The following is a 15,104-nucleotide window of genomic DNA, read 5'->3' on the forward strand; positions in this document are numbered from 1 at the left end:
GTCATGTGTTGTCTACCTTGTCTCTCACGATACTGATTTGAGTAATTACAAAGTATTAATAATGAATGCCCAAGCAGAAAGATTACGCAAAGCGTACACATAACGTGGAATATCTACAACAAGAAATCACTTTCTACCAAAACCAAACTCCATCACTACCACACAGTCATTCTTCCAGAAGCTCTCTGTGCAACTGAGACATATCATTAACACCTACATCAAAGACATCAAGAAAATGGAATGTCAGATACTGAGGAAAAGATCCAAGACAGCATCTAGCTGTGCAAAAGCTCTGAAGAACTTTATTCACTGAATGAAAAATTCACTTCAGTCACATGAAAAATTTGTATGAAATATATGGACATATAGCATAAATGGATGATTCATGGCTGACCAAGAAAATCTTCCTCATTATCAATGGAACCCAACAAACCAAAGTATGCTGGCTAGTAGACACCCAAAAGAATCTTACAGAAGTCAATATTGACCCACTGCCAACTACATATAGACTGAAAACCAACTTGCACAAGTTCACACCCAAGGAACCAACAGCAAGAAATTTGAAACTCAAAAACACATAGACATGAGAAAGATAGTAGACTCCTAGTGAGAAGATGAGGAAGTTTTGGTAACATAAGAATAACAAGAAGACCAATGCTAACTATTGGTTCTGCATGCTCCTTAGAGGCATAAAAGCACAATAATGATAATAATAATTGTTTGGCCTCAGCTACCTAGCTCTGAAGCTCTGAATTTGACCCGTAATGCTGCCCCTCTTTGAGAGCTCATCATCCTGATCAGTTACCTTCTCAGCTGTACTTCGGTATAGCACCCGCCAGTCTAGAAGTACCACCTTCATCTTGCACCTTGGCCTCGTTGTACTCGGTAGCTGGCGTAATTTATTCCTCTCAGAATGTGGTAAGGGCTTTTCTACATCCTCTGGAGCTTGAAAGACAAGCATTTCTTCCTTACGGGATTATATAGCCATCCTGGGTCGTCCTCATGATTTCCCGAGGTGTCCGCTTGTTGGTCGTGCCGCAACTTCACCGGTCGCCTCTATGCTCAAACTCTTCTTGATCGCGGCGCCCACATCCTCTGGTCTCCCTATCAGATCCAGGCAGAGCAAACCGAATCTCTTTTGGGCATCTATGACTGAGTTTTAATTAATTTTGCAGGGTGAACACCAAATGCATCATCAGAGATCTGTTTCATGCCAACAACATATGACATGGAGTATTGAATGTACTTTTTTCTGCCCTTCAGAAATCTGACTACCTCTACCAGATTTGAACCATTGATCTTGGAATCCAGCAGTTGACGCTCAACTACTGATCCACAGAGAGAGCTTAATGATAAAATGAAAAGGTTTCTTTGTTTTTTCCTTCAGCATTGGCACGATTAGCAAATTAGTGAATGTTAAGATTGTTAGAAATGAAATTAACTGAGTCACAACTATGGTAATTATATTAATACTGCTCCCTTTAACCTGTAGAAGTGAGAAATTAAAACACTTAATTTGAAATTATTGTACCTGTAGCATGGAATGTTATCTACTCAGTCTCAAAGTTTCAAAACAGGTATCATATGTGAATAAACACATTATATTTTAAGTCAAACACTTGATCTGTTATCTAATACCCTGTGTTCTCACTTAAAAACCAATAATGAAATACTTGATAGAAGGAAATGATGATGCTGGGATACCTGTGCTGAACTTAAAAGTATTTGAACTCTTTCAATTATAGAATTACTGAATTTGAAAATTATGCCATGAAATATTCTTAGTAGTTTTAGGATTAAAAATCATGTTCTTAAATCATGTATACAGAGTGTAAAATATCCACGGGAAAAATTTCAGGAATGGATACTTCATATAGAGAGAGAAAAAATGTATAACAATGTGGCCCTAGAAATGCATAATTATTGACTTACCAAACTTCTTAGCATTCCAGCATATCTTATTATCTTATTACATCTGTTAACATGTGTTATGTAGTGGCGCGCAGCTGTGAGCACGCATCCGGGAGATAGTGGGTTTGAATCCCACTGTTGGCAGCCCTGAAAATGGTTTTCCATGGTTTCCCATTTTCACACCAGGAAAATGCTGGGGCTGTACCTTAATTAAGGCCGCGGCCATTTCCTTCCCATTCCTAGGCCTTTCCTGTCCCGTCGTTGGCATAAGACCTATCTGTGTCGGTGCGATGTAAAGCAAATAGAAAAAAAAAACCATGAGTTATGAATGATATTCTGTGGAATGTTCAAATAATGCAGAGTAGGTTAACCAGGTGTAGGAAATAAAGAAAGGAATCTGTCAGCTATGAAACCCTTGTGCTACATGTTTATTCTCAGAGAGTACAGTAACCTTTATGGTAGTCCCCTAGACTGTCCACAGCATGTTGCCAATGCCTTCTGCTGGAACATTCTGTTGACAATATGTCATATGAAATTTTTCAAAATCTTCACCTCCTGCCAGACAGGTCTCTGCTCATCTTCACACTGAGTCCTGAACATACCCAAAAATACCTGGTGTAATGCATACTGTCTGACAGGCAGCCAAATTTCACAGACAGGGAGTTGCTGCATCATCCACAGATGTCATATACACCAAAGACATTAAGTGCTTAAGACCACATGAAAGTGAAATGGATAACTCAGCAATAACGCCTTTCCAGACCTATAGACTATTTTTTCTTTCCTAGATACGAGGGTTGACATAAGTCATGGCAATATTTTTTTCTTTTTTGCATGAATGCAGGATCTACCAGACAAATGGAAATACAGTACACAGATGGGAATGAGCAGTTCAAGGTTCTGTGGAATGTATGAATAATGCCGAGTAGGTTTACCACGTGTAGGAAATAAAGCAAGGAAACTGTCAGCTAGGAAACCCTTGTGCTACAGCATTGGAGATGTTGGATGCCAGTTGCTTCACCATGTGTGAATTTTGCAGTCCCATGTTTCACAGCAGTGGCAATGTCCTCTCATGTCCCAAACCATCCCACACACTGGTTCTTTCACTTTGGGGATGAGGTCAAAATCACATGGAGACAGGTCCAACGAGTATGGCAGGTATTCCAGTACTTCCCACCCTCCAGCGCTGAAGTTGCCTCCGTAAAGCTTCTGCTGCAAGTGGTCTGGTGTTGTCATGGAGAAAGATGACAATCTTTAGAAGATCGGGGCATTTGTCCACAATTGGATTCTTTGGCTTTGCAACCCCAGCAAATGGCCAGTTTGGTGTACAAATGCTGTTATTGTCTTGCCACATCCATTCTGCATGTAGCCTGACCAGTCCCATCACCCTGTGCGTGGTACCTGTCCAACACACTGCCACCTTCTGTTGTGTCCTTGTACTATGAGTGTCATACTTTCCAGAACATACGACCATTGTATGGTAGCACTGTGCAAATGTGAGGAAAGAAATAGTTGCCATGACTTATGTTCCAAAGCTCATATGAAAAATTCATTCCTCAAGTTTTGTCCAGGGATTTCATTACACCTTATATAACAAACACCAAAAGAAGTAATACAGAAATCATTTTCTACACAAATTTAATTTCAGTTTATTGAAGGCCAGAAATTATTGCAATTATAGTCAAGTAATGCCAATGTATAGTGTAAATCGAAAGGAACTTTACATACAGTTCATACAATAATGATTATTTTTCAACTGCATAGAGAATTCAAGACATCATAAATCTCTGAAAGGGAGTGAAACATGAATTTAACTTCAGAAGACAAAAAACATGCTTATATTGAGTGAGGAAATACGTTCACTCCACTCATCAATGAATATTTGCCTGATGAAACTCCATAACCGCTGTACTGCTGAAACAGAGTAGCTGCCAAGATCACTGCAACCAAGGGTACAACAACATAGTCAGCTGTTCATTCAGTTTATAACAGTGATATTGCAAGCATTTATTTGTGTCATGATTATTTTTTCTTCACAATATTGTTGTATGTAATTCACTTCTCCTCACCAGTCACTACTAATTTCAGTTAAAGATCATGTTGATTGCATCTCACCAAAGAATAGCAAATATGCACTGAACCAAATTGTGCTCACTCAGTTCATATGGTACCCAAACATCACAGCAAATGACATAACCAAGCTGCCTCAGATAGTTCCTCACATTGCACTAATTCCTTCATTGTTATCTTTGATTTGTTTTTGAAGTTACTCCTTCAGACTTTCTACATCAGTACCGTACTTTTTTACTTTTTTCAAACGGCAATCTTGAAACCCACTTTTGGCATATCCTGTCAGATACAGTAATTCACCATAAACAGCATACACATCTGTAGTGTAACAGTTAATTCAATTAGCTGCTGTACTCGGGGATCCACGCTTGATTCCCGGTATTGCCAGAAATTTAAGATAAGCTGGAGGTCTGGTATGTGGTTAAATGGGTACATGCAGCTCTTCTCCATTTGGGGTGTGCCTGAAACGATCTGTATTACATCAGGGCGAGGGAACAAATTTGTTCACCTCCACTGCATACCAGCGCTATTAGAAGCCATCCTCAGAGGCTCAGGTTTGATTCCTAAAACTACTAGAGATATAAGAATGACAGGAGGGCTGGTATGCTGGAAAGAGCTGCACCTCCTTGAAACAAGGATATGAGTTTACTTTACCATAAAAAGCTCAAATCTTCCTCTAGATTTATATAAGGGTTTTGCCCTTATGATAGCAAAAGAGTATAAGGTGCCTAAAAGGCTCCTTTAAACATTTCACGTTCACAAACTTTAAACTAGCCAGAGTGTAATAGATACTTACTTTATCACAGTTATAAATCAAATGAATAGCTGATTATGTTATTGTACCCTTGATTGTGATAATCACAGCTTCTTCTCTGCCTCAGCTGTATAGAGAGTGTGCAGCTTCATTAGGTGAATATTTGTGGTTGCACAGAATAACATTATTTCCCCACCTAATACTAAACCGAAATACCAATGCACTTTCGGAAATATTAGATATCAAATGTGCAGTATTAACCAAAAACTGTTCTAAAAATGTTGGACAGATAAAAGGATGCAATTTCTTAAAGTTCATTCAATAGTCTCAGACAGGAAAAGATATGGATATGACAAAGAATGGAGACAATTAAAGCTATCAAAAACTCATCATACGCATTAAGCTACTAAGGACCTCCTAAAAAATAAAGGGATGAAAGTAGGTGACTTGATTGGTACACTGGGTGAGATAACCTACTACATAATGTGAAATTTAAACAAAAGAATTTAAACATCGCAAATACTCTAACAATTACTTTTGAAAGTCTAAGGTTCATGAAAATGTACATGGGAAATTACTTGCAGGAGACTTGCGTTTTAATTTAGGTCATCAAATGGAATATAAGATCAAACCATGCAAATACAACAATAGTCACGTACGCTGATAGAGAACCCATAATTTTAGGTTGGGTTCTAACAGAAGTGCTGTGATTGGTAAAACAGTTGACTAATCGCTGGCATGGAAGATCTGTTGCCACGGAAACCTTGGTCATGCAGCTGACAAGCACCATGATAACCAGCCACATGTTAATTATGTCCAGCCGCTCGCTTGGTAGTAGCCTTTGTTGAAGAACAGGAACACAATTTAAGTAATTTTAAATGATCATACTGAGTATAATGTGAAATCTCTCAAATATCATAAAATGCATATGAAGAAGGCTAAAGTGAATCAAAAGAGCTAGTCTGTATCAATCGCAACAATGCACAACAGGGCAATAGTTTGCTGCCAGAACCCAGTACGTAGGTTGTAGTTATGGGAATTATCTTTAATATACAGTATGGAGCAAAACAAATGACACTGAAATGTTATTTAATTGTGCTGGTACAGTATGTGTTCAAAATGTAAACCATGTAACATATTGTTCATAAATATTTCTGGTGGTTATTGAACATACTGATGAATAGTGATAGGATTTGAAGGTGTAGCGCCTTTCCAAAAATATAGCTATTTTCATGCCGATAGTCAATATATTTATTTGGGGACATGAAATGAAGTGAAATAAACACAATTTGTTGCACCCTTTTTTGTGAGATTACTACATGTTGCCACCTTTTCCCCTCTATTTCTTGTTTCAACACCTTTTACCCCCCCACTTTTATCTGCATTTTTAAAAGATTGGACAGAATCTGTTTTCTCTTCTTCAATACATTTTCTTGGGTGAAAACTTTGATAAAATTAAATGCTTCATTTGTGCCCCAGACTCAACGGATGCAGTAGACATCAGGCAGGCCTAACAGTTACTCAACAAAGACCTAGAGTTGGAACTTTTTGCAGTGCATGGCTACAAGTATTTGCCTGATGTGATTCAGAGTTTGGAAGAAGTTGATGAGTATTTGGGAGAATTAAATTTGAAGAAATTCCCTTTACGAGTGCTGACAAGATATTATGCTCCATTGCTTTCTCTAGATGCTGAGCGGAGTTTCCCTCTCTCTATATATAAGAATCTACAGAGCTCAAAGCGCCAGCAACATACTGTCAAAAACATTGAAATGTTGTGTGCAATCCAATACAACAAGTTTATTAATTATTCAAATCCAGTAAATGGGACAAGGAATGTTCATGTAACTGGTTTAAACCTTAATAATGGGATTTTATCAACACCTACTTTTTGCACCTTGTTGTATGTATTTTAAGAACCCTTTTTCCCCCTTTTCTGACAATACTTTCCTCCTTAAAATTCCTTCCCTATTGATAAACAAAGATTGCTGTAAGGACACACAAAAAAAAAAAAAAATATATCTTCTTGCATAATTCAGGAATATTTTTTGGTGGGTCATCTGTCTTGAAGAATGATTCTTTCAATATGCCCCATGCATGTATTTGGGGGTGTGAGATCCGAGAGTGGAAGGGTATGGGAATGGAGTTCTATGAGAAATTAGGCAGTCTCCAAAGTGTTGTAATACTACGGTAAGCGACTTCCTCATGGTGTAGGTAGTAACTTCACTTGCTACATCCATTGTTGCTGGAGGGGTAAATTTCTGGTATGTCAAAAATGGGACATAACCCACAAGAATGGGGTTAATAATGAGATCTCTTTATACTACCTAGTCTAATGCTTTTGGATTCTCTGTGCACTCTTAACAAAATAACGTCCCAATATTTCACGACCAGACAAAGCACATCAAATTGTTACCTGCGTACTGTGTAGTGGTTTCTGTATGACGACATTAGGCTGTTCAAACCCAAAAAACCAAGGTGTTGATGTGGCCATCAAGATGAATATGGCTTTCATCTGAAAAGCTAATATTGCAGAAGAAATCTGAATCCTCATATATCATGGACAACACTTGGCTGTAATACTGTAATTGGGCTCGCTGATCCCTTTCTATTAGATTCAAAGCAGTCTAATTGCAGTATGCAAATCCACCCAGATCTTTAAAAATCCACTGAACAAACCTATTGCTGAAACAGAGTTTCAGTGATGTTCATCATAGACTTCTTGTTTGTGGTGACGGTTCTTGGGTGTTCTTTCACTGACACAAGACCGATCCCATATGACAGAATTTGTCAACAATAGCTAACAGTGTTATATTATTTGGTGCCACCTTATGTACTGTTCTTTAACAATGAAGCAAACCTGGCCCATTCTGATGCCTCACTCCATATGACTGGAAATAATGTTACATGATAAACACCATTTCTTCTGATGTAAGAATCATAATTGCAGAAATTGACACAACACTGGATTCAAAGTATGACAAACTATTATATACAATAAATATGGAAATGTGGACAGCATATGAGCAATAATAATTGTAGTGTTACTTGTTTTGTTGCATACTGTACTGTGCAACGGTACTGCTACCGAGTGATGTGTACTAATATATTCTTTTAACCATTATGGTTTGATTTTGGTCCGCATTGACTTAGATCCAATATACCACTGAAAATCACTGGTAAAGATCTATGTAACCTTGTCAATACTATAAAAAGTTATTTAAGCTATATGCCTAATAATAAAATGCTGTACAGGTTTCGAGAACCTCATTTGTTCTCGTCATTAGTGACCAAACAATTTGCGGACTTGATACCTAATCTCCTCAAAATTCACTCTAAACAAATTGTAATTAAAATACAAGAAATGTAATCTACATGAAACATTTAAAATTACATTACACGTATGGCATTTTATTAATATAGATTAAATTTTTATAATATTGACAAGGTGGACATAGATCTTTATCAGTGATTTTCAGGGGTGTATTTGATGTGTACTAGTTATGACAACACAGCTTATGACCATACATTTAATTTTTCAATTCTGACATCCATTATGTTGTGAGAGTAAGAATGAATATTAACTTCATTCCAGGTTTTGTGGTAAACAAATTCCTCTTTTACCCATTAACATACAATTATTTCAATAGAGAACACATCCAAAAATGTGATCATTTCTTTTTACTATGACAATGAGGACCAAGGATGTGGGATTTAACATGAGGTGACAATGCCAGCAGACAGGCAACAATATAGGCAAGGCCAGTGTAGAGCAAGACAATAGCTCCAGAAAATTGTTGTAGAAAGGCATAAGGAAGGTGACCGAGGTCCTGAGAAGATGCTGGAAGCAGGCTAATAACGGAAAGGAGCCCAGAGAAGATACTATGTCAAGAATCTTCTACGGGCCTATAAAAGAGCAAAGATGGAGTGCGAGAGCATATGAGACAGTTGCAAGTCAGTTACGAAATGGTTGGTGAATCAGGAGCTAGTTATTCAGAAGTGCATCAGCAATGAGCGAGGCAATCAGACAGTCTTAGCTACACTAAATTCAGCATGGCACGTGAGTTGAGTTCTTGGGCTTAGCTCTATTGTGGAGTAAACTACTCTGGGGACAACATTGTGCTAACAGCTCTATTGTGGAGTAAACTGCTCTGGGGACAACATTGTGCTAACAGGACGAGGAAGAGGAGGAAGAGGAAGAGGAAGAGGAGGAGGAGGAGAAGAAGACCACAAAATAATGCAGATCTATTATGGTAAGTGCTCCTACAGAATACAGTGAAACCCGTAACAATACATGCCTGCTTAACATTTTTCTCTCAGGTCTCTGTACATCTCATATACATAAGGCCTTTAAAAATTACTCCATATATTACGTTCAAATCCTGCCCATTATGCTTCATTTGTGGAAAATTTGCAATTAATTTTCAGCAATCCTTGGGAGAAAAATAAAGTTCTCACTACTTGTTTTTGCTAGGATTATTGATCAGTAAAGTACCGGTACTCCACTTTTTACTAGTTGTTTTTGTGAACGAGGGGATTGGTCCTGTTACCTATGCCTGTACTCTTGTACGGCAGGTTTGTTACTCCTTCTCCCTCACACTTATATTCCTCAGTTTGCTTGTCAGTTGCATATTGTCCTTGATGTAGATAAATTAGAAATATTAAGGAACCATGACAATAAGATCATTCTTAATCAGACATGCCTCACTGATTCATTAGGTATCTCATAGTCAACATTAAGAACCAAACCAAACCAAACCAAACCCCATGGCACTACAGCCCTTGAAGGGCCTTGGCCTACCAAGCGACCGCTGCTCAGCCCGAAGGCCTGCAGATTACGAAGTGTCGTGTGGTCAGCACGACGATTCCTCTCGGCCGTTATTCTTGGCTTTCTGGACCGGGCAACATTAAGAACAATGAGTGCTAATCCATGGTTAAATAGTATAGAAAATGTTATTAATTGTTTGAATTTGTGATTCAGACAGACTACAATTAATTACTTTTTCATAAGCATAGTAGGGCTATGTCATTAAGAAGTCTAGTGTTGTAAAACATAAATACTGCATGATGTCTTGGCATACAGTATATGTAGTGTTTACAATACTGTGTATCCAATATTTCAGTACAAATGCTAAAAAATTGAACCTTTTTGTACGTATTATACAGAACATTTTTGGTTGTCTTCTACCGGTTAACACACAGTTAACATGCGACCCCTTGAAGAGCATGTTACCAGGTTTTTACTGTATTAACTCAACATACAATTACAACATGTTGAGATAAAGAGGTGGTGCTAGGCCTCAATGGCCCTTATACAGATGCTAGCCCTGGTGTCAAATATCAATTATGAATTGAATGATTGGATTAATTAATGCTTCATTTAGGGGCCGATAACCTTAGATGTTGGGCACCTTTAAACAACAAGCATCATCATAATGCTTCGTGTACCATACAAACAACTACCAACTAAGAGATCCATCCCCATACTTTCACTGTAATGGCAGCATAGGGTGTCACTGTCTATTCACTCTAGCTTGTGATTGCTCAGAGAGCAGAAGGGAAGGAGGGATGGAGAAAGTTTTTATAAAGGTGAAGTGTATGATGGCGTTAGCAATGGTTATTGTTTTAAAGGGAAGTACAAGATAATTACCCCAATTACATAGTGAATGACCTGATAAGACATACTTTATACTAGAAAATAAGCAAACATAAATATTTATTCACAATTGCATTGTATTTAAAATAGACTTCCACTGGGTCCCACTAAACTAGTTGGCCATTCTTGTTCTGTACTTAATATATCTTCAGCATGTACTATATGTATTGAACACAATGTAATGAACTGAAAGTCTAATTCAAGAAAAAGTTAGTTTCTTGTTTTACATGACTCCTGATATTGTGGTAATAGTTATATAACCTTCAGTTTTATGTGGCATCCTAGCCACAAGAAAGTGACTTATTTCAAAAATTATATGTGCTTGGCTGGCATTGGAACCATGGCTACTTTGGTGAGAAACCAGTTTCTGCTAGTACTGAGGTGTTTGGTTTAAATGACAACCAAGTAAAGAAATGGGTAACCAAATTATGCTTCTGCTGCTTGGCTACAATACATATAGACCAAACTCCTGGCTTTTGGTAAAGCCAGAATGGTCTTACACTCAGCACATAAACAGAATTTGAATGACCGACTTAACTGCTGATCCACTTCAGTTTCTTTCTGAGCCACAGACAACAGTAAATCCTTGATCCACTTGACTTCCTGTTTTATGCAATACTCTACTTATCAACCTTCACTACCGAGCAAGCGACCACATTGTTTGGGTCACGTAGCTATCAGCTTGTATTCGGGAGATAGTGGGTTTGAGCCCTACTGTCGGCAGCCCTGAAGATGGTTTCCTGTAGTTTCCCATTTTCACATCAGGCAAATACTGGCACTGTATCTTAACCCATTTTAGGCCAGTGCTTGGATTTTCTCTCATATAATGCCATTTTTCCACATTAAGGATCACTCAGTAACACAAAAGGGACATTCTGGAATGGATACAAATATTTTCAAGAAATGGTCCCAAGCATTTAGGCATTGGTAAACCTGTTTTGAGGTTACTGGAAGACAGTTTTGAAATTAATTCCAGTTAGAATAAAACTCTAACATATAACTTTTATTATTATTAAAAAAGGTATATCTCAGTGCTTTGGAAGTGATATTTAACATGTAGTTATGTCGTTAAACATCGAATTGAATGCTGGTGTCGAAAACGACCCATGCTGTAAATAATACACTCTGTCAATTATTTTTTAAATTCTGTTTTAATTTTCAATAAATTACCCTTAAATGAATGGATAGTAACAAAACAAAACATGTATTTTGTAATTATTTCTAACCTTAGCCTAAAATGGGTTAAGGCTATTGTCGCTTCCTTCCCACTCCTAGCCCTTTCCTATCCCAATGTCGCCATAAGATCTATCTGTGTCGGTGCAACGTAAAGCAAATTGTAAAAAAATCAATCTTCACTAACTTTGTAGTACATATACACTGTGAGCCAGCTGCTCCCATCAACTTCTATCGACAGGCAGCCAGCAAACACTTAAATCTATCTTGTTCTTTAAATATATAAACATGATCATGACTCCTCCATAGAGTGGAGAAATGACTTAAGAGTCAAAAGAAACTCTGGACTGAGACCTAAAACACTATGCCTCAGTACAATCTTTCAGAATATTTACAATACAACACAGACATGCCAGAAGCACAAACGTACAGGCAATTCTAAATTAAAATAATATACTGCCCATAGTATAGCCATTAAGTTCATGGACTGGCTGTATAGTATTACTGTGTTGCACTCTAGCACATAGGTTGGGTCATGAGAAGTGTCTTGACTGTTCTTCACACATCTCAGCAGGGAACAGTTTTGTGCATACTTAGTAAGCAGAACTACAGTCTCTGCTATGAAGAATAGTTGAATGAGAGTGGCAGAATGCAGGAATTGCAAGTGACTAATCTCATGTTTTAATCCGTATTGAAATCATTATCATATCCATCATCATATTCATTTCCTCGCATTCAAATGCAGCTAGGTTAGAACTAAACATGGTTCCTTTCTGTTGACCTCTTATCTTTCTACCATTACTAAGTTTCAGGCCAGGTTCCAATACTTCATGCTGTTGTTTACCAGACCTATCCATTGTAACAAGGGTCTTCCTTGACCTCTCTTTTCTTTAATTTGTAATTCCACTGTTTGATTCAGCAATCATTTCTGAATTCATCTGTTTAATATGTCCAGCACTTTAATCGGTGCCACTGCGCAGGTGAATTGGGGAAATGCTTGCTTTGTTCTCAAGTGGCGGGGATAGAGTGCACAGTCAGGCAGCGATTCAAAATTCAGAATTTGCCAATTATTTGGTTACAAACAACATAGCATCTGATGCATTATTTCCTGCCAAGATTTGGCCTTCAAATACAATGAACTACAAATGCATGTGAGGTATTTCATAGAGCTTAATATCACCAAGTAAAGCAGGCTACAGTGTAACAGTGGCTAGCCTTGCAGCTCTACATTTGAGAGGAGGAAGGGTCGGTCCCTACAAATCAGCTGTCCTGAGAATGGTTTTCCATTCTCCTGCACTAAGGAAAATGCTGGGACAGATCTCTTTAAAGGCCATGGCCCCCAACCCCTTCACCTTCTCCGCACTTCAAATCAACACCACACATTTCCCTGGCCCGAGAGACCTGTCATACCCCTTCAGGTTACAGAATGAGAACATTTGTAGTTAATTGGTTAGTCACTTAATTTTAACAGTATACAACCACATATTAATAATTTTGCAGACACTGTCATTCAAACATATTAGAGTACAAATATTAAATTCAATGACAGAAAATGCTAACGGGATCAAACCAAAATATTGAAAATCCAAACAGTATGTTGAAGAGCTGATTTCTCAACAAAGACAAGGAAATGTTAGTACACTACACTTCCTTGAAAGCATTAGTTATTATTGTGAACATGATGATTAATTCTGTCCAAATTATTTGATACATTTTGACATTAGTATGATTATTTTAAACAGCAATTTTAACCAAACTCATTGATAGCAAATTGCTCCACATGGATTCCTAAGTCTCTGCAAAATAGGAAGGAAAATGCTGCTGCTCAGAAATTGACCACTAGGCACAATTGATGCATACCCAAATGTGACCATCAAGTGCAAGTGATGCATTCCAATTAGGTGAATTTTATCATGACCAAAACTGATGAACTCCTTATGCTTTAGCAATTAATTGCTGGAATGTGTAATCATAGAGGCCTGAACATGAGATGGCTGTTGCTGAGATGAGATTACCAATAGGATTCAGAAAGAAACTCATTTGTATCATCAAGTCAGGAACCTCCTCTGGGACAGCCAAATTCCTGTAATATCTAAGAAAACTTTGTATCAGGCTTACTTTGTACCAATAACAACATACGGTCTGGAAACTTGCACCATCAACAGAAGGGATAACAGCCATCTCCAGGCTGCAGAAATAAAATCCCTAAGGTCATTGCTGCAAAAAATGAGACAAGATAAGATCCGGAATGAAAAGGTCTGCGAAGACGTCCAAGTGAAACTACTCAACGAAATTCTAGCAACATCAAAAATGAGATGGTTTTGTCACTTGAAGAGGGTAGCACAAAAATGGTTTAACAAAGATCTGGAGGGAAAGCAATCTAGGGGCAGACCAAGGACACAATGGCTTTCCCAAATATGATCTGCAAGGAAGAGGAGTGAAATTGTGTGAAGTTGAAGAGAAAGAAGTGTACTTGCATAGGCATAAGTGGAGAGCGCTCTTGACTGCACCTGGAAAACTAGAGACGGTTAAATGATGATGATGATGATGATGATGATGAGAGGCCTGAACAGGGAGAGTAGCTGTCAAAGATACTCCAGAGATGTCACACCTATTCCATATTAATTAATATCTAGATGCCTAGGATAATTTAAAAGACCACTTAGCCATTACTTGTGATGACAAACTAGGACTTGAAAACATAAAACCATAACATATACTACACATAGTATAGTAATCACTACATTAGAAAAATCATGACATTTGTTTGATTTTTTCTTCCAGTGAACTCTTTCTGACTTCTTTTTAATAACATTTTTTACTTCTGGGCATCCCGTTAGTAGTCTCTTATCATAACTATGATATGCATTTCTCAGTTTACAGTAAACTAGTATACAATACCATCTCAAACAAGTTAAAACACTGAGACCAAATTTAACATGGACAGTTTACTTACTTCTAATGGGAAAATTGTGATGTGTGACGTGAATATGGATATCTTGTGTCTCTCCTGCTGTAAAAGTACAAGAAAGGAAGTATACTTATTTAAGCTGTAACATCAAGCAGAAATGAACTTACAACAGCACATTTTGAGAACAACTTAAATTTTTATATAGGATATTATTAAAACAGAACATATAGGGTGTCTGGGCCAGATATATGTCCATAATGTACTTTAAATTTATTTGTTCAACATTGTATCATATCAATATCACTGACTCTAAAAACAAAAATGGTCATTAGTAAGAGCTCTGACTGTTATAATCAAATCCAACACTGAGAAACAACTGCAAAATGCCCAGAAGATCAATTTTTTAGGATGTTCACTAAAAATAAGATGGGATCATTATTGAGAAATAAAAATCAGGAACAGCATTTTATCGCATGAAGTAAGTACAGTAGAACTCTCTTATAATGACATCCAAGGGACCTGAAAAATTGTGTCGTTATAAACAAGTGTCGTAGTAAGTGAGATTCGTATTATCAGTCTAGTGGGGTGGAAAATGAAAAATACTGTAACATAAACTTAATTAGGCTTCATTC

The 15,104-nt window shown here is 37.5% G+C and overlaps 1 protein-coding gene across 7 annotated transcripts in view; it reads right to left on the reverse strand.

The window, feature by feature from the left end:
- The window catches only part of LOC136857197 (TGF-beta-activated kinase 1 and MAP3K7-binding protein 2), a 517,262-nt gene that overhangs the window by 86,360 nt on the left and 415,798 nt on the right, over positions 1-15,104 (reverse strand). For 5 of the 7 annotated variants that reach the window (XM_067135661.2, XM_067135660.2, XM_067135656.2 and 2 more), the window contains one exon: positions 14,518-14,574. In XM_067135661.2, the coding sequence (XP_066991762.2) occupies positions 14,518-14,574 (57 nt within the window). Of the gene's footprint in view, positions 1-5,394; positions 5,575-14,517; positions 14,575-15,104 lie in introns of all 7 variants that reach the window. The other 2 variants (XR_010858511.2, XR_010858512.2) reach the window with 1 other exon arrangement.

This window comes from Anabrus simplex, chromosome 1 (assembly GCF_040414725.1).
Source record: "Anabrus simplex isolate iqAnaSimp1 chromosome 1, ASM4041472v1, whole genome shotgun sequence".
Lineage (NCBI taxonomy): Eukaryota > Metazoa > Arthropoda > Insecta > Orthoptera > Tettigoniidae > Anabrus > Anabrus simplex.